The sequence below is a fragment of the Dendrobates tinctorius genome, unplaced genomic scaffold (assembly GCF_039654945.1).
Source record: "Dendrobates tinctorius isolate UK_male_01 unplaced genomic scaffold, ASM3965494v1 ptg000257l, whole genome shotgun sequence".
In the NCBI taxonomy this organism is placed as follows: Eukaryota; Metazoa; Chordata; class Amphibia; order Anura; family Dendrobatidae; genus Dendrobates; species Dendrobates tinctorius.
In genome coordinates this window covers 7,135,345-7,162,787 of record NW_027361924.1, presented here as the reverse complement: position 1 = coordinate 7,162,787, position 27,443 = coordinate 7,135,345, and the positions used below count along the sequence as shown (strand labels likewise).

At 43.1% G+C, this 27,443-nt stretch overlaps 1 protein-coding gene across 4 annotated transcripts in view; it reads right to left on the bottom strand.

The window, feature by feature from the left end:
- Nucleotides 1-16,160: 16,160 nt before the first annotated feature.
- The window catches only part of SEPTIN12 (septin 12), a 107,789-nt gene continuing 96,506 nt past the window's right edge, over nucleotides 16,161-27,443 (bottom strand). For all 4 annotated transcript variants that reach the window (XM_073558582.1, XM_073558583.1, XM_073558584.1 and 1 more), the window contains 8 exons: nucleotides 24,859-24,975; nucleotides 24,670-24,751; nucleotides 22,760-22,897; nucleotides 22,307-22,424; nucleotides 21,956-22,051; nucleotides 21,377-21,473; nucleotides 20,376-20,427; nucleotides 16,161-18,453 (listed from right to left, as the gene is read on the bottom strand). In XM_073558582.1, the coding sequence (XP_073414683.1) occupies nucleotides 18,330-18,453; nucleotides 20,376-20,427; nucleotides 21,377-21,473; nucleotides 21,956-22,051; nucleotides 22,307-22,424; nucleotides 22,760-22,897; nucleotides 24,670-24,751; nucleotides 24,859-24,975 (824 nt within the window). In that variant the 3' untranslated portion in view covers nucleotides 16,161-18,329. The remainder of the gene's footprint in view (nucleotides 18,454-20,375; nucleotides 20,428-21,376; nucleotides 21,474-21,955; nucleotides 22,052-22,306; nucleotides 22,425-22,759; nucleotides 22,898-24,669; nucleotides 24,752-24,858; nucleotides 24,976-27,443) is intronic.

Below are 27,443 nucleotides of genomic sequence, written 5' to 3'. Positions count from 1 at the left end.
GGGGTGACACCTTCTTCTTACTACATTTTCACACTACGTGAACCACGGTCAGGGTGATGACGCCCTGTCTGTGGCAATTTTCCTTTATGTTTCTCCTTTTTATCTGGTTTTGGGGACGGCGGTGGCGGTTTTTTCTTCGCCCAGGAATAATGATCACGGTCCCGGCCTGATCTGTAGATACGGATGTAGCAGAGATGAGTTTGTTGTGTGGTTATCTGAGGTTCAGCATCATCTCTTCTGTTTCTCTCTTTGCTCTCAGTTCAGTGTTTTTATCTGGAAACCGTCAGCAAGCAGCTATTGATGGATCTATGATTTTTATTAGGTCTCTGTAGTCAGGAGCGAGTGCACCATCCTCATAACACTGCTATGCTGACAGTCTGCGCAGGTGGAGCGTTCTTCATCAGGAGCGCGGGGCGAGAACGTGGTCAAAGTTTCCTTTATCGCTACAATCGCCTCTTTTATGGCCGCTGCAGGATAGAAGATGGACCCTTGAGCAAGGTCATCAGGATTTACAACAGAGCCACCACCATCCCTGATATAGGTCACATGAAATGGACTGGGTGGTACCACAAGTCCCAGCATGTCCTGTCAGCAGACAGTCAAACGGAAGGAGTATTGAAAAGTGGTGCCTAGAGCCCTGTCCATCCTGGGCCTCCTGATTCATGAATAGAATTCCAGAGCACCAGTGAGGACTGACACCAGTGATAAATCCGGGCGAGGGACCATAAATTCTATATTTAAAGCGTACTTCACACTAAGCGAGATCGCTGACGCATCACCGATTTTGTGACGCAACAGCGATCTCGCTGTGTAGCACCCTAAGTCACACAGTAGTGGGTGAATGAGGACGCCGAAGGGAAGACGCACTATATGGCGACACACCTGTCCAACAACTGAGGGCTGTAGATTCTGGTTAATGATTACAGGCTGAGATGTCACGCCCTGCCGCCCTCACAATAGAGCTGTGTGTACATGTCTGATTAACTATTCTGTCCTGCCTGAACACAGCTGTGCTGGGCCCCCACCTACCATGCATCGGGGACCCGCACCTACCATGCATCGGGGGCCCGCACCTACCATGCATCGGGGACCCGCACCTACCATGCATCGGGGGCCCCCACCTACCATGCATCGGGGGCCCGCACCTACCATGCATCGGGGACCCGCACCTACCATGCATCGGGGGCCCCACCTACCATGCATCGGGGGCCCGCACCTTCCATGTATCGGGGGCCCGCACCTACCATGTATCGGGGGCCCGCACCTTCCATGTATCGGGGGCCCCCACCTACCATGCATCGGGGGCCCGCACCTACCATGCATCGGGGGCCCCCACCTACCATGTATCGGGGGCCCGCACCTACCATGTATCGGGGGCCCGCACCTTCCATGTATCGGGGGCCCCCACCTACCATGCATCGGGGGGCCCCCACCTACCATGTATCGGGGACCCGCACCTACCATGCATCGGGGGCCCCCACCTACCATGCATCGGGGGCCCCACCTACCATGCATCGGGGGCCCGCACCTTCCATGTATCGGGGGCCCGCACCTACCATGTATCGGGGGCCCGCACCTTCCATGTATCGGGGGCCCCCACCTACCATGCATCGGGGGCCCGCACCTACCATGCATCGGGGACCCGCACCTACCATGCATCGGGGGCCCCACCTACCATGCATCGGGGGCCCGCACCTTCCATGTATCGGGGGCCCGCACCTACCATGTATCGGGGGCCCGCACCTTCCATGTATCGGGGGCCCCCACCTACCATGCATCGGGGGCCCGCACCTACCATGCATCGGGGGCCCCCACCTACCATGTATCGGGGGCCCGCACCTACCATGTATCGGGGGCCCGCACCTTCCATGTATCGGGGGCCCCCACCTACCATGCATCGGGGGGCCCCCACCTACCATGCATCGGGGACCCGCACCTACCATGCATCGGGGGCCCCCACCTACCATGCATCGGGGACCCGCACCTACCATGCATCGGGGGCCCCCACCTACCATGCATCGGGGGCCCGCACCTACCATGCATCGGGGGCCCCACCTACCATGCATCGGGGGCCCGCACCTTCCATGTATCGGGGGCCCGCACCTACCATGTATCGGGGGCCCCCACCTACCATGTATCGGGGGCCCGCACCTACCATGTATCGGGGGACCCCACCTGCCATGTATCGGGGGCCCGCACCTACCATGTATCGGGGGCCCCCACCTACCATGTATCGGGGGCCCGCACCTACCATGTATCGGGGGCCCGCACCTTCCATGTATCGGGGGCCCCCACCTACCATGTATCGGGGGCCCGCACCTACCATGTGTCGGGGGCCCGCACCTACCATGTGTCGGGGGCCCCCACCTACCATGTGTCGGGGGCCCCCACCTACCATGTATCGGAGGCCCCCACCTACCATGTATCGGGGGCCCGCACCTACCATGTATCGGGGGCCCCTACCTGCCATGTACCTGACCCCCACCTACCAGGCTCTCTATCTATCATGTACCAGACCCCTTTCAATCACGCACCTGGGTCCCCTACCTACTATGTCCAGGGCCCCCTACCTGACATGTACCAGGCTCCCCAACTATAATATGCCAGGACCCCCACCTACTCTGTATAGGGCCCCTACCTACCATCTACCAGCCCCCCCCACCTATCATGTACTAGACCTCCACCTATCATGTGCTGGGCCCCCCACCTACCCTCTACACCCCACCCATCCTGTTCTGGGCCCTGCACCTACGTGACACCTCACCTAAGATGTACCAGACCCCCCACCTAGCATGTAGTGGACCCCGCACGTACTAATTACATGCCCCCCACCTACCCTGTACCAGACCCCCTACATACTCACCCACATTGTATCAGGGTTTCCATTTATCATCTATAATACTGGTAACTTATGTGGCAGAGGGGCACATGGACCCACTTTGAGGCTTAGGGGGTACAGAGATGAGAGTTGCACCTGGGTCCTGGTACGTGATGGGGGCCAAATTCTCTGTATAAGAAAACACCAGCGTTACAGACCACCCATAGTAGATGGGGCTCTGGGACCGGCACACAGACCACCCATAGTAAATGGAGATCCGGGATGGCACAGATTTTGCATTGGGACCCAGGGGCTTCAAGTTACATCTCTGGCAATAACACAAACTATTAGGCAATGCTGAGGCCTGGTCACTCCCTAAACAGTGAGGAGGCGAATTCCCAGGAAGCGCAGGTTGTCGCTGACACCAGAAAACTCGCTGTGAGCAAATACTCAAAAGTAACTTCTGCCCAAAAGTTTCACAACTTTGTAAGAGAATAGTGGTAGATGTCGCCAACTAGTGAACAACAAGTATATTGCAGCCAAAGCTCCTCCGACTGTTAACAGACAGCAAGCAGAGATGGTGAAAACCAAAACACAAAGTATCTGTGTCAGGCTGGGATCACACATGCGAAGAATACGGCCGAGTCTCGCATGGTAATACCCGACACTGCTGTCAGCACACGGGAGCAGAGCGTGCGGCTCCATTTATTTCTATGCAGCCGCACGCTCCGCTCCAGAGTTCCGGCGCCAGAGCTTGGTTTTAACCTACGAGACTTGGCCGTATCTCGTGTGTGATCCCGGCCTTAGAGACTAGGTGAGGAGTAGAGGAGGGAGTGTGAAATAAGAGTCACATCAAGGAAAGAATGATGTTCACTTTATGACCCACCCTAAGAGCAATCCGTAAAGAAAGTGTAAGGCCGGGGTCACACTGGCGAGGAATACGGCCGAGTGAGAGGCGCTAAAAGCACGCATTAGACACGGACCAATGATTCTCTATGGGGTCCCTCGCACCAGCCGTATATTTCTCATCCGTATTCTACGCTCCGTGCCAATCGCAGCATGCTGGGACTGTCAGCGTACTACGGCCGTAATACGCCAATGCAAGTCTATGGGTGCGCAAAAAATACGGATTACACACGGACCAGACATGTGACTTGTGAGATATACGCACCCGGTGTCTTTTAGCAAAGCCGGCAATTCAGTGCGCTGTACGGTAAACTCACACTGACAGGTTTAATAAAGAAACGAAATTCTAATTCTCTAATTCCATGCTAATTCTCTTGGATCTCTGCAGCATTCGACACTGTGGATCATCAGCTCCTCCTCACTATGCTCCATTCCATTGGCCTCAAGGACACCGTTCTTTCCTGGTTCTCCTCCTATCTCTCTGACTGCTCCTCTACTGTTTCTTTTGCCGGATCCTCCTCCTCTCACCTTCCCCTTACTGTTGGGGTCCCTCAAGGATCGGTTCTAGGCCCCCTCCTCTTCTCCTTGTACACTGCCCCTATTGGTCAAACAATCAGTAGATTTGGTTTCCAGTCCCATCTCTATGCTGATGACACCCAATTATACGCTTCTTCTCCTGACATCACGCCAGCCTTTCTAGAAAACACTGGCGATTGTCTAAACGCTGTGTCTAATATCATGTCCTCACTATATCTGAAACTTAACCTGTCAAAGACTGAACTCCTGGTGTTTCCTCCCTCTTCTAATGTACCTATACCCGACATTGCCATTTCTGTGTGTGGTTCCACTATTACTCCCCAGCAACATGCCCGCTGTCTTGGGGTCAAGCTTGACTCCGAGCTTTCCTTTGCCCCCCCACATCCGATCACTGGCTCGTGCTTGTCATCTGCACCTCAAAAACATTTCTACAATTCGACCTTTTCTTACTTTTGACTCTGCAAAAACTCTTACTGTTTCTCTTATTCATTCTCGTCTGGACTATTGTAACTCTCTTCTAATCGGTCTCCCTCTTACCAAACTCTCCCCTCTCCAATCTGTCTTGAATGCTGCAGCCAGGATCATATTCCTCGCCAATCGTTACACCGATGCCTCTACCTTGTGCCAGTCATTACACTGGCTACCCATCCACTCCAGAATCCAGTACAACCTTATTACCATCACCAACAAAGCCCTCCATGGCTCAGCACCACCCTACATCTCCTCCCTTGTTTCAGTATACCACCCTACCCGCACCCTCCGTTCTGCTGATGACCTGAGGTTAGCATCCTCAATAATCAGAACCTCCCACTCCCGTCTCCAAGACTTTACACCTGCTGCGTCAATTCTTTGGAATGCACTTCCCAGGTCAATACGAGTAGTCCCCAATCACCACAATTTTAAGCGTGCCCTGAAAACGCATTTATTCAGACTGGCCTATCGCCTCAACACATTAACCTAATCTATCCCTGTGTGGCACAGCCAAAAGTTTTACCATAACCAGGTTCCCCGAATAATGTTCCCACATGCTTTATGCATCCATTAGCCCTCTGTGTCTGTACTGTTACACACTTAACATTATGGCTGGTCCATACAATCAGGGCAACTGTTACCACCCACCTTTCGTGTCTACCTCTTTCCTCATAGACTGTAAGCTTGCGAGCAGGGCCCTCATTCCTCTTGGTATCTGTTATAATCTATGTGATTATTGTTATGCTGTAATGTCTATTGTCTGTACAAATCCCCTCTGAAATGTAAAGTGCTGCAGAATATGTCGGCGCTATAGAAATAAAATTATTATTATATTCTTATACATAGGAGCAGTATTATAGTAGTTATATTCTTGTACATAGGGGGCAGTAATATAGTAGTTATATTCTTGTACATAGGGGCAGTATTATAGTAGTTATATTCTTGTACATAGGGGCAGTATTATAGTAGTTATATTCTTGTACATAGGGGCAGTATTATAGTAGTTATATTCTTGTACATAGGGGGCAGTATTATAGTAGTTATATTCTTGTACATAGGGGCAGTATTATAGTAGTTATATTCTTGTACATAGGGGCAGTATTATAGTAGTTATATTCTTGTACATGGGAGCAGTATTACAGTAGTTAAATTCTTGTACATAGGGGCAGTATTATGGTAGTGATATTCTTGTACATAGGGGGCAGTATTATAGTAGTTATATTCTTGTATATAGGGGGCAGTATTATAGTAGTTATATTCTTGTACATAGGGGGCAGTATTATAGTAGTTATATTCTTGTACATAGGGGGCAGTATTATAGTGGTTATATTCTTGTACATAGGGGCACTATTATAGTAGTTATATTCTTGTACATAGGAGCAGTATTACAGTAGTTATATTCTTGTACATAGGAGCAGTATTACAGTAGTTATATTCTTGTACATAGGGGCAGTATTATAGTAGTGATATTCTTGTACATAGGGGCAGTATTATAGTAGTTATATTCTTGTACATAGGGGCAGTATTATAGTAGTTATATTCTTGTAAATAAGGGCAGTATTATAGTAGTTATATTCTTGTACATAGGGGCAGTATTATAGTAGTTATATTCTTGTACATAGGGGCAATATTATAGTAGTTATATTCTTGTACATAGGAGCAGTATTACAGTAGTTATATTCTTGTACATAGGGGCAGTATTATAGTAGTGATATTCTTGTACATAGGGGGCAGTATTATAGTGGTTATATTCTTGTACATAGGAGCAGTATTACAGTAGTTATATTCTTGTACATAGGGGCAGTATTATAGTAGTTATATTTTTGTACATAGGGGCAGTATTATAGTAGTTATATTCTTGTACATAGGAGCAGTATCACAGTAGTTATATTCTTGTACATAGGGGCAGTATTATGGTAGTGATATTCTTGTACATAGGGGGCAGTATTATAGTAGTTATATTATTGTACATAGAGGGCAGCATTATAGTAGTTATATTCTTGTATATAGGGGGCAGTATTATAGTAGTTATATTCTTGTACATAGGGGGCAGTATTATAGTGGTTATATTCTTGTACATAGGGGCACTATTATAGTAGTTATATTCTTGTACATAGGAGCAGTATTACAGTAGTTATATTCTTCTACATAGGGGCAGTATTATAGTAGTGATATTCTTGTACATAGGGGACAGTATTATAGTGGTTATATTCTTGTACATAGGGGCACTATTATAGTAGTTATATTCTTGTACATAGGGGGCAGTATTATAGTAGTTATATTCTTGTACATAGGGGCAGTATTATAGTGGTTATATTCTTGTACATAGGGGGCAGTATTATAGTAGTTATATTCTTGTACATAGAGGGCAGTATTATATCAGTTATATTCTTGTATATAGGGGGCAGTATTATAGTAGTTATATTCTTGTACATAGGGGGCAGTATTATAGTGGTTATATTCTTGTACATAGGGGCACTATTATAGTAGTTATATTCTTGTACATAGGAGCAGTATTACAGTAGTTATATTCTTGTACATAGGGGCAGTATTATAGTAGTGATATTCTTGTACATAGGGGCAGTATTATAGTAGTTATATTCTTGTACATAGGGGCAGTATTATAGTAGTTATATTCTTGTAAATAAGGGCAGTATTATAGTAGTTATATTCTTGTACATAGGGGCAGTATTATAGTAGTTATATTCTTGTACATAGGGGCAGTATTATAGTAGTTATATTCTTGTACATAGGAGCAGTATTACAGTAGTTATATTCTTGTACATAGGGGCAGTATTATAGTAGTGATATTCTTGTACATAGGGGGCAGTATTATAATGGTTATATTCTTGTACATAGGAGCAGTATTACAGTAGTTATATTCTTGTACATAGGGGCAGTATTATAGTAGTGATACTCTTGTACATAGGGGGCAGTATTATAGTGGTTATATTCTTGTACATAGGAGCAGTATTACAGTAGTTATATTCTTGTACATAGGGGCAGTATTATAGTAGTGATATTCTTGTACATAGGGGGCAGTATTATAGTGGTTATATTCTTGTACATAGGGGCACTATTATAGTAGTTATATTCTTGTACATAGGGGGCAGTATTATAGTAGTTATATTCTTGTACATAGGGGCAGTATTATAGTGGTTATATTCTTGTACATAGGGGGCAGTATTATAGTAGTTATATTCTTGTACATAGAGGGCAGTATTATAGTAGTTATATTCTTGTATATAGGGGGCAGTATTATAGTAGTTATATTCTTGTACATAGGGGGCAGTATTATAGTGGTTATATTCTTGTACATAGGGGCACTATTATAGTAGTTATATTCTTGTACATAGGAGCAGTATTACAGTAGTTATATTCTTGTACATAGGGGCAGTATTATAGTAGTGATATTCTTGTACATAGGGGCAGTATTATAGTAGTTATATTCTTGTACATAGGGGCAGTATTATAGTAGTTACATTCTTGTAAATAAGGGCAGTATTATAGTAGTTATATTCTTGTACATAGGGGCAGTATTATAGTAGTTATATTCTTGTACATAGGGGCAGTATTATAGTAGTTATATTCTTGTACATAGGAGCAGTATTACAGTAGTTATATTCTTGTACATAGGGGCAGTATTATAGTAGTGATATTCTTGTACATAGGGGGCAGTATTATAGTGGTTATATTCTTGTACATAGGTGCAGTATTACAGTAGTTATATTCTTGTACATAGGGGGCAGTATTATAGTAGTTATATTCTTGTACATAGGGGCAGTATTATAGTGGTTATATTCTTGTACATAGGGGCAGTATTATAGTAGTTATATTCTTGTACATAGAGGGCAGTATTATAGTAGTTATATTCTTGTATATAGGGGGCAGTATTATAGTAGTTATATTCTTGTACATAGGGGCAGTATTATAGTGGTTATATTCTTGTACATAGGGGCACTATTATAGTAGTTATATTCTTGTACATAGGAGCAGTATTACAGTAGTTATATTCTTGTACATAGGGGCAGTATTATAGTAGTGATATTCTTGTACATAGGGGGCAGTATTATAGTGGTTACATTCTTGTACATAGGGGCACTATTATAGTAGTTATATTCTTGTACATAGGGGGCAGTATTATAGTAGTTATATTCTTGTACATAGGGGCAGTATTATGGTAGTGATATTCTTGTACATAGGGGGCAGTATTATAGTAGTTATATTCTTGTACATAGAGGGCAGTATTATAGTAGTTATATTCTTGTATATAGGGGCAGTATTATAGTAGTTATATTCTTGTACATAGGGGGCAGTATTATAGTGGTTATATTCTTGTACATAGGGGCACTATTATAGTAGTTATATTCTTGTACCTAGGGGGCAGTATTATAGTAGTTATATTCTTGTACATAGGAGCAGTATTACAGTAGTTATATTCTTGTACATAGGGGCAGTATTATAGTAGTGATATTCTTGTACATAGGGTGCAGTATTATAGTGGTTATATTCTTGTACATAGGGGCACTATTATAGTAGTTATATTCTTGTACATAGGGGGCAGTATTATAGTAGTTATATTCTTGTACATAGGGGCAGTATTATTGTAGTTATTCTTGTACATAGGAGCAGTATTATAGTAGTTATATTCTTGTACATAGTGGCAGTATTATAGTAGTTATATTCGTGTACATAGGGGCAGTATTATAGTAGTTATATTCTTGTACATAGGGGGCAGTATTATAGTAGTTATATTCTTGTACATAGGAGCAGTATTATAGTAGCTATATTCTTGTACATAGGGGCAGTATTATAGTAGTTATATTCTTGTACATAGGGAGCAGTATTATAGTAGTTATATTCTTGTATATAGGAGCAGTATTATAGTAGTTATATTCTTGTATATAGGGGCAGTATTATAGTAGTGATATTCTTGTACATAGGGGCAGTATTACAGTAGTTATATTCGTGTACATAGGGGGCAGTATTATAGTAGTTATATTCTTGTACATAGGGGGCAGTATTATAGTGGTTATATCCTTGTACATAGGGGCAGTATTATAGTAGTTATATTCTTGTACATAGGGGGCAGTATTATAGTGGTTATATTCTTGCACATAGGGGCAGTATTATAGTAGTTATATTCTTGTACATAGGGGGCAGTATTATAGTGGTTATATTCTTGCACATAGGGGCAGTATTATAGTAGTTATATTCTTGTACATAGGAGCAGTATTATAGTAGTTATATTCTTGTACATAGTGGCAGTATTATAGTAGTTATATTCGTGTACATAGGGGGCAGTATTATAGTAGTTATATTCTTGTACATAGGGGGCAGTATTATAGTAGTTATATTCTTGTACATAGGAGCAGTATTATAGTAGTTATATTCTTGTACATAGGGAGCAGTATTATAGTAGTTATATTCTTGTATATAGGAGCAGTATTATAGTAGTTATATTCTTGTATATAGGAGCAGTATTATAGTAGTTATATTCTTGTACATAGGGGCAGTATTATAGTAGTTATATTCTTGTACATAGGGAGCAGTATTATAGTAGTTATATTCTTGTATATAGGAGCAGTATTATAGTAGTTATATTCTTGCACATAGGGGGCAGTATTATAGTAGTTATATTCTTGTAAATAAGGGCAGTATTATAGTAGTTATATTCTTGTAAATAAGGGCAGTATTATAGTAGTGATATTCTTGTACATAGGGGCAGTATTATAGTAGTTATATTCTTGTAAATAAGGGCAGTATTATAGTAGTTATATTCTTGTACATAGGGGCAGTATTATAGTAGTTATATTCTTGTACATAGGGGCAGTATTATAGTAGTTATATTCTTGTACATAGTGGCAGTATTATAGTAGTTATATTCGTGTACATAGGGGGCAGTATTATAGTAGTTATATTCTTGTACATAGGGGGCAGTATTATAGTAGTTATATTCTTGTACATAGGAGCAGTATTATAGTAGTTATATTCTTGTACATAGGGAGCAGTATTATAGTAGTTATATTCTTGTATATAGGAGCAGTATTATAGTAGTTATATTCTTGTATATAGGAGCAGTATTATAGTAGTTATATTCTTGTATATAGGAGCAGTATTATAGTAGTTATATTCTTGTACATAGGGGCAGTATTATAGTAGTTATATTCTTGTACATAGGGAGCAGTATTATAGTAGTTATATTCTTGTATATAGGAGCAGTATTATAGTAGTTATATTCTTGCACATAGGGGGCAGTATTATAGTAGTTATATTCTTGTAAATAAGGGCAGTATTATAGTAGTTATATTCTTGTAAATAAGGGCAGTATTATAGTAGTGATATTCTTGTACATAGGGGCAGTATTATAGTAGTTATATTCTTGTAAATAAGGGCAGTATTATAGTAGTTATATTCTTGTACATAGGGGCAGTATTATAGTAGTTATATTCTTGTACATAGGGGCAGTATTATAGTAGTTATATTCTTGCACATAGGGGGCAGTATTATAGTAGTTATATTCTTGTACATAGTGGCAGTATTATAGTAGTTATATTCGTGTACATAGGGGGCAGTATTATAGTAGTTATATTCTTGTACATAGGGGGCAGTATTATAGTAGTTATATTCTTGTACATAGGAGCAGTATTATAGTAGTTATATTCTTGTACATAGGGAGCAGTATTATAGTAGTTATATTCTTGTATATAGGAGCAGTATTATAGTAGTTATATTCTTGTATATAGGAGCAGTATTATAGTAGTTATATTCTTGTATATAGGAGCAGTATTATAGTAGTTATATTCTTGTACATAGGGGCAGTATTATAGTAGTTATATTCTTGTACATAGGGAGCAGTATTATAGTAGTTATATTCTTGTATATAGGAGCAGTATTATAGTAGTTATATTCTTGCACATAGGGGGCAGTATTATAGTAGTTATATTCTTGTAAATAAGGGCAGTATTATAGTAGTTATATTCTTGTAAATAAGGGCAGTATTATAGTAGTGATATTCTTGTACATAGGGGCAGTATTATAGTAGTTATATTCTTGTAAATAAGGGCAGTATTATAGTAGTTATATTCTTGTACATAGGGGCAGTATTATAGTAGTTATATTCTTGTACATAGGGGCAGTATTATAGTAGTTATATTCTTGCACATAGGGGGCAGTATTATAGTAGTTATATTCTTGTAAATAAGGGCAGTATTATAGTAGTTATATTCTTGTAAATAAGGGCAGTATTATAGTAGTGATATTCTTGTACATAGGGGCAGTATTATAGTAGTTATATTCTTGTAAATAAGGGCAGTATTATAGTAGTTATATTCTTGTACATAGGGGCAGTATTATAGTAGTTATATTCTTGTACATAGGGGCAGTATTATAGTAGTTATATTCTTGTACATAGGAGCAGTATTACAGTAGTTATATTCTTGTACATAGGGGCAGTATTATAGTAGTGATATTCTTGTACATAGGGGGCAGTATTATAGTGGTTATATTCTTGTACATAGGAGCAGTATTACAGTAGTTATATTCTTGTACATAGGGGGCAGTATTATAGTAGTTATATTCTTGTACATAGGGGCAGTATTATAGTGGTTATATTCTTGTACATAGGGGGCAGTATTATAGTAGTTATATTCTTGTACATAGAGGGCAGTATTATAGTAGTTATATTCTTGTATATAGGGGGCAGTATTATAGTAGTTATATTCTTGTACATAGGGGGCAGTATTATAGTGGTTATATTCTTGTACATAGGGGCACTATTATAGTAGTTATATTCTTGTACATAGGAGCAGTATTACAGTAGTTATATTCTTGTACATAGGGGCAGTATTATAGTAGTGATATTCTTGTACATAGGGGGCAGTATTATAGTGGTTACATTCTTGTACATAGGGGCACTATTATAGTAGTTATATTCTTGTACATAGGGGGCAGTATTATAGTAGTTATATTCTTGTACATAGGGGCAGTATTATGGTAGTGATATTCTTGTACATAGGGGGCAGTATTATAGTAGTTATATTCTTGTACATAGAGGGCAGTATTATAGTAGTTATATTCTTGTATATAGGGGCAGTATTATAGTAGTTATATTCTTGTACATAGGGGGCAGTATTATAGTGGTTATATTCTTGTACATAGGGGCACTATTATAGTAGTTATATTCTTGTACCTAGGGGGCAGTATTATAGTAGTTATATTCTTGTACATAGGAGCAGTATTACAGTAGTTATATTCTTGTACATAGGGGCAGTATTATAGTAGTGATATTCTTGTACATAGGGTGCAGTATTATAGTGGTTATATTCTTGTACATAGGGGCACTATTATAGTAGTTATATTCTTGTACATAGGGGGCAGTATTATAGTAGTTATATTCTTGTACATAGGGGCACTATTATAGTAGTTATATTCTTGTACATAGGGGGCAGTATTATAGTAGTTATATTCTTGTACATAGGGGCAGTATTATAGTAGTTATTCTTGTACATAGGAGCAGTATTATAGTAGTTATATTCTTGTACATAGTGGCAGTATTATAGTAGTTATATTCGTGTACATAGGGGGCAGTATTATAGTAGTTATATTCTTGTACATAGGGGGCAGTATTATAGTAGTTATATTCTTGTACATAGGAGCAGTATTATAGTAGCTATATTCTTGTACATAGGGGCAGTATTATAGTAGTTATATTCTTGTACATAGGGAGCAGTATTATAGTAGTTATATTCTTGTATATAGGAGCAGTATTATAGTAGTTATATTCTTGTATATAGGGGCAGTATTATAGTAGTGATATTCTTGTACATAGGGGCAGTATTACAGTAGTTATATTCGTGTACATAGGGGGCAGTATTACAGTAGTTATATTCTTGTACATAGGGGGCAGTATTATAGTGGTTATATTCTTGTACATAGGGGCAGTATTATAGTAGTTATATTCTTGTACATAGGGGGCAGTATTATAGTGGTTATATTCTTGCACATAGGGGCAGTATTATAGTAGTTATATTCTTGTACATAGGGGGCAGTATTATAGTGGTTATATTCTTGCACATAGGGGCAGTATTATAGTAGTTATATTCTTGTACATAGGAGCAGTATTATAGTAGTTATATTCTTGTACATAGTGGCAGTATTATAGTAGTTATATTCGTGTACATAGGGGGCAGTATTATAGTAGTTATATTCTTGTACATAGGGGGCAGTATTATAGTAGTTATATTCTTGTACATAGGAGCAGTATTATAGTAGTTATATTCTTGTACATAGGGAGCAGTATTATAGTAGTTATATTCTTGTATATAGGAGCAGTATTATAGTAGTTATATTCTTGTATATAGGAGCAGTATTATAGTAGTTATATTCTTGTATATAGGAGCAGTATTATAGTAGTTAGGCCGGTTTCACATTAGCGCATTTTCAGCGCGCGCACGGCCGGGGTTAGCTCCGCCCCCTGCGCCGGCTCTCTGCCCGGCGTGCCTGCCCCTTCCTTGTAGCGCCGCCTCCTAGCGGACAGCGGCGCCTGCGATCGGCGCACCCTATCTTTAGCATATTGTGCGCCGATCGTGCGCAGGCCGTGCGCTAGTTGCGCTTTGACCTGCGCTGCGCACTTCTGACGGTGCGCCGTGTGCGCCAAAATCCAACTTTTCGGATTTTGGCGCGCACGGCGCACCGTCATAAGTGCGCAGCGCAGGTCAAAGCGCAACTAGCGCACGACCTGCGCACGATCGGCGCACCCTATGCTAAAGATAGGGTGCGCCGATCGCAGGCGCCGCCGTCCGCTAGGAGGCGGCGCTACAAGGAAGGGGCGGGCACGCCGGGCAGAGAGCCGGATCGGGGGCGGAGCTACCCCCGGCCGTGCGTGCGCATAAAATGCGCTAATGTGAAACCGGCCTTATATTCTTGTACATAGGGGCAGTATTATAGTAGTTATATTCTTGTACATAGGGAGCAGTATTATAGTAGTTATATTCTTGTATATAGGAGCAGTATTATAGTAGTTATATTCTTGTACATAGGGAGCAGCATTATAGTAGTTATATTCTTGTACATAGGGGCAGTATTATAGTAGTTATATTCTTGTACATAGGGGGCAGTATTATAGTAGTTATATTCTTGTACATAGGGGCAGTATTATAGTAGTTATATTCTTGTACATAGGGAGCAGCATTATAGTAGTTATATTCTTGTATATAGGAGCAGTATTATAGTAGTTATATTCTTGTACATAGGGAGCAGCATTATAGTAGTTATATTCTTGTACATAGGGGCAGTATTATAGTAGTTATATTCTTGTACATAGGAGCAGTATTATAGTAGTTATATTCTTGTACATAGGGGACAGTATTATAGTAGTTATATTCTTGTACATAGGGAGCAGTATTATAGTAGTTATATTCGTGTACATAGGGGCAGTATTATAGTAGTTATATTCTTGTACATAGGAGTAGTATTATAGTAGTTATATTCTTGTACATAGTGGGCAGTATTATAGTAGTTATATTCTCGTACATAGTGGACAGTATTATAGTAGTTATATTCTTGTACATAGGGCAGTATTATAGTAGTTATATTCTTGTACATAGGGGCAGTATTATAGTAGTTATATTCTTGTACATAGTGGGCAGTATTATAGTAGTTATATTCTTGTACATAGGGGGCAGTATTATAGTAGTTATATTCTTGTACATAGGAGCAGTATTATAGTAGTTATATTCTTGTACATAGGACTCGTATTATAGTAGTTATATTCTTGTACATAGTGGGCAATATTATAGTAGTTATATTCTTGTACATAGTGGGCAGTATTATAGTAGTTATATTCTTGTACATAGGGCAGTATTATAGTAGTTATGTTCTTGTACATAGGGGCAGTATTGTAGTAGTTATATTCTTGTACATAGTGGGCAGTATTATAGTAGTTATATTCTTGTACATAGGGGCAGTATTATAGTAGTTATATTCTTGTACATAGGGGGCAGTATTATAGTAGTTATATTCTTGTACATAGGGCAGTATTATAGTAGTTATGTTCTTGTACATAGGGGCAGTATTATAGTAGTTATATTCTTGTACATAGTGGGCAGTATTATAGTATATTCTTGTACATAGGGGGCAGTATTATAGTAGTTACATTCTTGTACATAGGGGCAGTATTATAGTAGTTATATTCTTGTACATAGGAGCAGTATTATAGTAGTTATATTCTTGCACATAGGGGCAGTATTATAGTAGATATATTCTTGCACATAGGAGCAGTATTATAGTAGTTATATTCTTGTACATAGGGAGCAGTATTATAGTAGTTATATTCTTGTACATAGGGGCAGTATTATAGTAGTTATATTCTTAAACATAGGGGGCAGTATTACTTCCAGTCATTGAAGCATTAACTACAGATATCAGGTCTGATCTGAAATAGTTTTTATTTATAGATAATCTCAGACTCAGGGAACAGTATAGAAAATAATAGCAGATACAATATGGACCCGGTTTTGCTTTACATAGAAAACAGACAAGATGAAAGATTCTCATATTGTAATTTGATAAAAAGATCTGAAGAAAAAAAAACCTGTGTGAGATAATGTTTTATATAATTGTGTCTTCTTTCTTTAAAGCCTGATATCTCCATAGAAGAATCTCTCCTTCCTGTAGACATCGTTCATCCTGGAGTGCGGCGACCCACACACCCATCTCCGAGGCCTCGTGGCCCCCATGTTGTGTTAATTTTCTTACAATCTTGGTCCTTTATATAGAAACATATACAAATCTTAAGAAAATAGAAATGTCGCAGGTCACACGGCGGGCTGTCTCCTCCTCATAGATTTTTGGTCAATACTGTAGTCGCATATTGCTAAAGCTGGTGGCGGACTGTCGGCACGGACCACCCAATCAGCGGGCACAGACTGGTATAATAAAGTGTGTACATTCAGCCCGCGGGACAAGGTAGATGTGATAATACTAGAAACATGGTGGGATCAGGCTTGTGTCGTTCTTAGGGGCCAATCATGGGTGAGTGGTGGTGATTGGATGCCAGCCATACAAGCTGGCGGTGAAGAGATGCCGGGCATACAATCTGGCGGTGATGAGATGCCGGGCATACAAGCTGGCGGTGATGAGATGCCGGGCATACAAGCTGGCGGTGATGGGATGCCAGCCATACATTCTGGCGGTGATGGGTTACAGGGCATTGAAGCTGGCAGTGATGAGATGCTGGGCATACAAGCTGGTGGTGATGAGATGCCGGGCATACAAGCTGGTGGTGATGAGATGCTTGGCCTACAAGCTGGTGGTGATGAAATGCCGGGCATACAAGCTGGTGGTGATGAGATGCCGGGCATACAAGCTGGTGGTGATGAGATGCTTGGCCTACAAGCTGGCGGTGATGAGATGCTGGGCATACAAGCTGGCAGTGATGAGATGCTTGGCCTACAAGATGGCGGTGATGAGATGCTTGGCCTACAAGCTGGCGGTGATGAGATGCTGTGCATACAAGCTGGCGGTGATGAGATGTCGGGCATACAAGCTGGCAGTGATGAGATGCTTGGCCTACAAGCTGGCGGTAATGAGATGCCGGGCATACAAGCTGGCAGTGATTAGATGCTTGGCCTACAAGCTGGCGGTGATGAGAGGCCGGGCATACAAGCTGGCAGTGATGGGATGCTGGGCATACAAGCTGGTGGTGATAAGATGCCAGGCATTGAAGCTGGTGGTGATGGGATGCTGGACATACAAGCTGGTGGTGATGAGAGGCCGGGCATACAAGCTGGCAGTGATGGGATGCTGGGCATACAAGCTGGTGGTGATAAGATGCCGGGCATAGAAGCTGGTGGTGATGGGATGCCAGACATACAAGCTGGTGGTGATGAGATGCCAGGCATTGAAGCTGGTGGTGATGAGATGCCGGGCACAGAAGCTGGTGGTTATGAGATTCCGGGCATACAAGCTGGTGGTGATGATGGGATGCAAGTCCATTGAGTAGCCGATAGTTGGCCAGTGAGCCAGACAACATGCTAGTCATGACCATGGAACGGTTCTCTAGAGGAGTGCACCTTTTAGGTAAAGAGGTAACGAGCGTGGGTATCATTCTTAGACTGGCACTAATGTGATGTGAGGACATTCATCTTGGCATCGGTTCCACACAATACATTTTAGATGAGAACTTGAGTGACCATCGTGGTTCCTCGAACGCTAATTTGGTAGACCAATATTGAGACGTCACTAGTGTTAAAAAATGTGGGGTATTTGTCAGCAATGGCGGCTCCCAAATGCAGCCAATTCACTTGGGCCGTTGGCTTACACCTGTACCCGCTGTTTTTGACTGACAGGTGGTCAAGTGGATTTACGAGTGATTGACATTGGCCATCGCTGAGCCGTGCTGAGTAGAGGACTCTGGCAGTGCCTGGCATCTCTGGCACGGACGGTTAGAAGTCATGGTATATTTATATTTTGGCAGTGTTGACAGATACATCGGCGCTCGTGGTGGCGAGTCCGCCGCTGTCCTGGGTGCAGTAAGTCCAGCAGTGAGCCGATACGTCCATTGCACAGGCACTCTACAGGAGGCATCATCCGCACCTCATAGGCTGGACGGATCCTTCAGCTGTGACGGGGTGCCATTCATCTTCTCGTTCAGCCGGCCAATCCGGTAGGACTCGTAGTGGATGTTGTGGGTGATGTCCTTCAGATCCTGCAGGTTGGATCTATAGGCGGGGATAAAGAAACAATCCATTTAAAGGAGAGACCTCCATCTAAGCAAAAATCGTGAGATATACGTTAGCCCTGTACTGGCTAACAAAAAAAAAAAAGAGTTGAATTTTGTTTTCTTTATAGAAATGCATTGCTTTACAACACACATCACCACCAGGGACACCCCCATCAGTACGCCCCCACTGGGCACACCTCCATCAGTACGCCCCCACTGGGCACACCTCCATCAGTACGCCCCCACCAGACACACCCCCATCAGTACGCCCCCACTGGGCACACCTCCATCAGTACGCCCCCACCAGACACACCCCCATCAGTATGCCCCCACCAGGCACACCCCCATCAGTATGCCCCCACCAGACACACCCCCATCAGTATGCCCCCACCAGGCACACCCCCATCAGTATGCCCCCACCAGGCACACCCCCATCAGTATGCCCCCACCAGGCACACCCCCATCAGTATGCCCCCACCAGGCACACCCCCATCAGTATGCCCCCACCAGGCACACCCCCATCAGTATGCCCCCACCAGGCACACCCCCATCAGTATGCCCCCACCAGGCACACCCCCATCAGTATGCCCCCACCAGGCACACCCCCATCAGTACGCCCCCACCAGGCACACCCCCATCAGTATGCCCCCACTGGGCACACCTCCATCAGTACGCCCCCACCAGACACACCCCCATCAGTATGCCCCCACCAGGCACACCCCCATCAGTATGCCCCCACCAGGCACACCCCCATCAGTATGCCCCCACCAGGCACACCCCCATCAGTATGCCCCCACCAGGCACACCCCCATCAGTATGCCCCCACCAGGCACACCCCCATCAGTACGCCCCCACCAGGCACACCCCCATCAGTATGCCCCCACTGGGCACACCTCCATCAGTACGCCCCCACCAGACACACCCCCATCAGTATGCCCCCACCAGGCACACCCCCATCAGTACGCCCCCACCAGACACACCTTCTCCAGGCACACCCTCTCTAGACCCACCCCACCAGGCACACCCCCATCAGTACGCCCCCACCAGACACACCCCCATCAGTATGCCCCCACCAGGCACACCCCCATCAGTATGCCCCCACCAGGCACACCCCCATCAGTACGCCCCCACCAGACACACCTTCTCCAGGCACACCCTCTCTAGACCCACCCCACCAGGCACACCCCCATCAGTACGCCCCCACCAGACACACCCCCATCAGTATGCCCCCACCAGGCACACCCCCATCAGTATGCCCCCACCAGGCACACCCCCATCAGTACGCCCCCACCAGACACACCTTCTCCAGGCACACCCTCTCTAGACCCACCCCACCAGGCACACCCCCATCAGTACGCCCCCACCAGACACACACCCATCAGTATGCCCCCACCAGGCACACCCCCATCAGTATGCCCCCACCAGGCACACCTTCTCCAGGCACACCCTCTCTAGACCCACCCCACCAGGCACACCCCCATCAGTATGCCCCCACCGGGCACACCTCCATCAGTACGCCCCCACCAGACACACCCCCATCAGTATGCCCCCACCAGGCACACCCCCATCAGTACGCCCCCACCAGACACACCTTGTCCAGGCACACCCTCTCTAGACCCACCCCACCAGGCACACCCCCATCAGTACGCCCCCACCAGACACACCCTCTCCAGACCCATCCCAGCATTACGCCCTCACCTTACACACCCTCTCCGTGCCTCTTTCACACCATTTAGAAGCAGGTGTTGTGTGACTACAGTGAAGAATAATATGGTGTCACTATCAGTCGTCATTTGTCTCCTTTACTCCTACTAGCATACATGTGATAAAGGGATTGTCCGAAATTGGGGGAGAAGAAGATGGCGCTGTTTCAGCCCAATTCTGAAATTTTGGGAAAAATAATTGTAAATGTTCACTCACCTGATAAGCAAATCTCTCAGATCAGCAAATTCGCAGTGCAACGTGTTCTCCACTGCAATAAAGACGCACCAAAGGTTACCTTCTGGGGGTCTGATATTTGAGGTGCACACATCATAGGGTACTGACCACTCCGGGGTCCGGCTCTACATCTACTCACATCCATGCGGGGGCACGAGCTATAGAATGGCGACGTCAAGGCGAATCCTACCTATACATCACAAATAACGTCCCCTCCCTCATCATGATCGGCCCTTTCGTAGGTGTCCCTTCTGCCCCATGGGGCTTTCCTAAATCCTCCTGTTTTATCGCTCTCCCTCCTGTGAACAGTGCTGGTCTGCGGGGGTCATAGCTGTACTTGAATGCCGCCCCCTCCCCTCATTACAGGAACTAATCTGATAATTAGTAAAAAAAACACAGTATTTTAGGGGTTTGAACTTTGGATGACTTTTGTGTAACTCATTTAGCTCAACTCTAAATGTTAGAGCTGCCTCCTCAATTCAAGATCATTCAGTCTTCAGTCCGGTGCTGGATTATCGGAATTTTCTGGATTATCAAATGTCACGTTGTGGTAATCATTATTGTTTTTTGGCTCTGGGGGGGGGGGTACGTCGGGGACGTCTCTCTCCGACACTGCATGTCCATGTCAGGCAGCAGCTGGAAAGCCTCCGTCATCGCTTGCTCTCCTCCTGACCTGTCTGCGGAGATCTCCCCATGATGGAGACCAGATGCTGCAGAACTTCGCTCCCTCCCTGCAGGCAGCCACTAGAGAGGGGGGCAGCCGATCCTGGCTAATAGACGGGCTATGGGGAGGATTGGCAGCCATTAATCCATAGGTGTTAGGAGAAAGAAGCAGCTCCCATACTGGATGTGCTGTCATACTGGGGACACTGAGAATACTGGTGCCTGGAGAACACGAGTCCGCACAACCTTATTTAATGCCAGATTAACTGTGGAATGACTGGGGAGGAGGAAGATGGACGGGGTGTCTTAGGACGACTCACCCTCTATGATGCCCCACTTGGTCTTCCGCCCCAGGATCCTCCTGCCGTTCACGTGATGTTCCTCGTCCGTCCCAACGACGGCGAAAGGGATCTTCTGCTGCAGGAGCGAAACGCCGATCCGGTTATACGTTACACATAATCATAGTCTGCTCACACTGCTGAGGGTTTGTTCCAATGTACACGGACAGCAGAGAGATTTGTGCTTAGTTTCTCAAGGACTGACTATACTTATACATTGTACCAGACTCTCAGCTGTTGAATGTAACCAAGGATATTTTCCTATACGGTGTGTCCGCAAAGTAAGACCGAGTTCAGACGTCCGTGTATCACGGTCCGAGAACGGACGAGTTCGGGTCAGGAAACCCGCGGCTGCTCCGTACTTGGACCGTGATATTCGGATGTATGAATACTGCCTATGTCTTACCTTCTGGAGCCGTGTACATCAGGGTGGTCCCTCGTATATACCTCTGGTGGACGGCTCTGAGATATGCCACTGTATAGGCTTACTACACCCATGGTAAAAAAAAAAAATGTATACCGCCAAACTGGGCACCCCCTGCTTACCCGGACCCTGCTTACCCGGATCTTGTCGTTAATTAAAGTCTCTGTTGGGTCTTCGTCCAGCTCCGGTTGGGGGTACACACTGATCCCGTGGGTCTGCAGGTCCTTCCTTATCTGTAGGAGACACGTGGCAACGCTTAGAGATGTTGGATCAGAGAGACCCCTCTTCTCTATCCGCTGCTCTCTTGTAAGCTGCAGGTCATTGCTGAGCCACTAGGGGGCAGCATAGTCCAACACAACATGATGAACCCATTCATGTGTCTATAGGCTCTGTATGTTCATAGTGCAGACACGACTGCAGTATATATATATATATATATATATATATATATATATATATACCGCGGTCCTTCTGTATTAGGCACTTACCCTCTGCTTGAACTCTTCCCTTTCCTCCAATGTCAGCGTATCGGCTTTTGCAATGATGGGAACTACATTCACAATACGGCCCAGACGTTTCATGAATTCCAGGTCCAGGGGTCTCAGCCTAACAAAGCGAACAGCGTCATAAAGTGAATAGTGCTGAATGTTCTCATGCTGATGATTTTAATAGCGAATCTAAACTTTCTAAGGAATTCTCCTTTCTGTAATTATCATGTTCCAAAAAGAAAAATTTTCTAGCTCCAGAACCTCTAAGTGAGGGCGCTGTTGCAATAAAGTCTATGTAAATTAAACATTTATGATGCGGTGGCAAAAAGTGGTACTGCAGGTGACACTTAATATTCACTTATACAGTCCCCGCCCCGCCCCTCATGCCACATTTTCAGACCCCTTGATGACTAAGACATGAGGTGCCCACCTTTACTTTATAACACTACTCACCAGTGGCCTGTAGGGGGGATGAAGTAGATGCAGCTGTGAATCCGGGAGTCTGGGATTCTGCGTTTTCGGTTGACCAGGATCTCCTCTCTCAGGTATTTCTCATATTGCTCATGGATGTACTTGATAATCGGGTCCCAACTAAAGGAAAGAGATGAATATTCATCTTAACAAATAAGTGAAAATACTACAAGTGTCCTCTATTAAATAAAAATGCCACACGTGTCCCCTATTAAATAAAAATGCCACGAGTGTCCCCTATTAAGTAAAAATGCCACGAGTGTCCCCTATTAAGTAAAAATGCCACACGTGTCCCCTATTAAATAGAAATGCCACACGTGTCCCCTATTAAATAAAAATGCCACGAGTGTCCCCTATTAAATAAAAATGCCACGAGTGTCCCCTATTAAGTAAAAATGCCATGAGTGTCCCTATTAAATAAAAATGCCACGAGTGTCCCCTATTAAGTAAAAATGCCACGAGTGTCCCCTATTAAATAAAAATGCCACACGTGTCCCCTATTAAATAAAAATGCCACACGTGTCCCCTATTAAATAAAAATGCCACGAGTGTCCCCTATTAAATAAAAATGCCACGAGTGTCCCCTATTAAGTAAAAATGCCATGAGTGTCCCTATTAAATAAAAATGCCACGAGTGTCCCCTATTAAGTAAAAATGCCACGAGTGTCCCCTATTAAATAAAAATGCCACGAGTGTCCCCTATTAAATAAAAATGCCATGAGTGTCCCCTATTAAGTAAAAATGCCACGATTGTCCCCTATTAAGTAAAAATGCCATGAGTGTCCCCTATTAAGTAAAAATGCCATGAGTGTCCCCTATTAAATAAAAATGCCACGAGTGTCCCCTATTAAGTAAAAATGCCACGAGTGTCCCCTATTAAATAAAAATGCCACGAGTGTCCCCTATTAAGTAAAAATGCCAAGAGTGTCCCCTATTAAGTAAAAATGCCACACGTGTCCCCTATTAAATAAAAATGCCACACGTGTCCCCTATTAAATAAAAATGCCACGAGTGTCCCCTATTAAGTAAAAATGCCATGAGTGTCCCTATTAAATAAAAATGCCACGAGTGTCCCCTATTAAGTAAAAATGCCACGAGTGTCCCCTATTAAATAAAAATGCCACGAGTGTCCCCTAATAAATAAAAATGCCATGAGTGTCCCCTATTAAGTAAAAATGCCACACGTGTCCCCTATTAAATAAAAATGCCACACGTGTCCCCTATTAAATAAAAATGCCACGAGTGTCCCCTATTAAGTAAAAATGCCATGAGTGTCCCCTATTAAATAAAATTGCCACGAGTGTCCCCTATTAAGTAAAAATGCCACACATGTCCCCTATTAAGTATGCCTCAGTCATTTATTCAGCTATGTTTCAATATTATTACCTTTGTAGTTTGCTATAGTCTTATTAACTATAAATGCCACGAGTGTCCCCTATTAAGTAAAAATGCCACGAGTGTCCCCTATTAAGTAAAAATGCCACAAGTGTCCCCTATTAAGTAAAAATGCCATGAGTATCCCCTATTAAATAAAAATGCCACGAGTGTCCCCTATTAAGTAAAAATACCATGAGTGTCCCCTATTAAGTAAAAATGCCTTGAGTGTCCCCTATAAAGTGAAAATGCCATGAGTGTCCCCTATTAAGTATGCCTTGGTCATATATTCAGCTATTCTTCAATATTATAACCTTAGTAGTTTGCTATAGTCTTACAAACTATTGCTCATGTGGAGGGGCCCACCGAGGGATTCACCAGTTCTCCTGTGGGCCAGTCCGAGCCTGCCGGTGTGTAACCCTTGGATGAGTCTAGGACAGGCTAGAATGGCATCAGCCCCCCGGACGCTCCAGAGCCCAGGCCGATGTATCTAGAACAGTCTACAAAGTTGCGTTTACCAGTTCTGATTATTGATCTGGTCTCCGAATCCTGGCGTGTCGATCACCGTGAGCCTCATCTCCATCCCTCGTTCCTCGACCACTGCGGGTGAACAGATGGTTAACATGACAGCTAAGGATGAGATTTTGGTACCCTCGGGTTCTGGAGCGTGCTCCTTGCCCGGCTCCGGGGTACAGAAGACCTCTCACCTTGGCTGACAGCTTTCATTTCTAAAGTTTTGGGAATCCCGGTGCCGGGCGCTTTGCGGATCACCTTTGATTTGAAGAGCGTATTCACAAGGGTGGATTTTCCCAGTCCGCTCTGACCTACAGACAGGAGGACATTTCTTCACCACTAGATCCCATAAGATGAATATTGACGCTTCTCCCCCACTATATGATTTCCTGTTACCTAAGAGCAGAGCATTGTGGGAGCTTAACGGTCGGTCACATGTCTGACAGGGGCGGAGCTAATGCTGTCTGTTTCTAATGGCAACTAGAAAAATAGTACACGCAGCTTCTAATGTGAATGAACAAAAAACATTAAATAACCATAAATCGCTATATAAAGCCCATATAGAACTACCTTAAAGACCTACGTAATACCGCCATATAGTATGCAAATAATGTGTAATATCCAAATAAAATTATTCCGTCATATGGCACCCAAAAACTATGTAGTATTTAAATAAAACTATCTGAAAACCCTGTACAATGTAAATAATATGCAATATGCCAATAAACCTAGCCTAAAATCCTACATAATACCGCCATATAGCGTCAAGAATAATCTGTATTATCCAATATAACACTACTTATCAGACTACATAATAACGCCATATAGCGTCAGAATAATCTGTTGGATCTAATAACACTACTTTATCAGACTACATAATGCCGCCATATAGCGTCAGAATCATCTGTAGTATCTAATAACACTACTTTATCAGACTACATAATACCGCCATATAGTGTCAGAATAATCTGTAGAATCTAATAACACTACTTTATCAGACTACATAATACTGTCATATAGTGTCAGAAGAATCTGTATTATCCAATATAACACTACTTTATCAGACTACATAATGCCGCCATATAGCGTCAGAATCATCTGTAGTATCTAATAACACTACTTTATCAGACTACATAATACCTCCATATAGCATCAGAATAATCTGTAGTATCTAATAACGCTACTTTATCAGACTACATAATACCGCCATATAGAGTCAGAATAATCTGTATTATCCAATATAACACTACTTATCAGACTACATAATACCGCCATATAGCGTCAGAATCATCTGTAGTATCTAATAACGCTACTTTATCAGACTACATAATACCGCCATATAGTGTCAGAATAATCTGTATTATCCAATATAACACTACTTATCAGACTACATAATAACGCCATATAGCGTCAGAATAATCTGTAGTATCTAATAACACTACTTTATCAGACTACATAATACCGCCATATAGCGTCAGAATCATCTGTAGTATCTAAGAACGCTACTTTATCAGAGTACATAATACCGCCATATAGTGTCAGAATAATCTGTAGCATCTAATAATGCTACTTTATCAGACTACATAATACCGCCATATAGTGTCAGAATAATCTGCATTATCTAATAACACTACTTTATCAGACTACATAATGCTGCCATATAGTGTCAGAATAATCTGTAGTATCTAATAACGCTACTTTATCATACTACATAATACCGCCATATAGTGTCAGAATAATCTGTATTATCTAATAACACTACTTTATCAGACTACATAATACCGCCATATAGCGTCAGAATAATCTGTAGTATCTAATAACACTACTTTATCAGACTACATAATACCGCCATATAGTGTCAGAATAATCTGTAGTATCTAATAACGCTACTTTATCAGACTACATAATACCGCCATATAGCGTCAGAATAATCTGTATTATCTAATAACACTACTTTATCAGACTACATAATACCGCCATATAGCGTCAGAATAATCTGTATTATCCAATATAACACTACTTTATCAGACTACATAATACCGCCATATAGTTCTACATAATTCTATACAATAATACCGCTATAAACCGCTACCTATGTCTTAGTTTCCTGCCCCATCATGTTATGTGAGCTGAGGTCTGTAGCCCGGTGCATGATGGGGGCGCTGTAGTAACATTTCTAGCCTCCATGGTGGTGTTGCCGGCAGCACACAGTTCTATAAGCAGCAGAGACGGTATAATGACAGCTGCAGAATGGCAGCATCTTCGCTTCCCTGAGTGTTGCTTTATATAATGATCGGCAGCATGCTGTGTAGGTGGCAGAGCGGCGCTGCCAGGGCCGGGGGTCCAGGATGACTAATAAGGACGCCGTTCACACCGTACAATTCCTGTAAATGCTGCTAATTGTCTGGTCACACAGTCTGTGGTTGGATGATGATGTCATCGGAAAAGTGATGTCACAGAGGCTACAGTGGGGGAAATAAGTGTTTGATCCCTTGCTGATTTTGTAAGTTTGCCCGCTGACAAAGACCTGAACAGTCTATAATTTTAAGGGGAGGTAAATTTTAACATTGAGAGACAGAATATCAGAACCAAAATCCAGAAAATCACATTGTATAAATTATATAAATTTATTTGCATTTTGCAGTGAGAAATAAGTATTTGATCCCCTACCGACCATTAAGAGTTCTGGCTCCTACAGACCAGTTAGACGCTCCTAATCAACTCGTTATCTGCATTAAAGACAGCTGTCACCTTTATAAAAGACTCCCGGCCACAGACT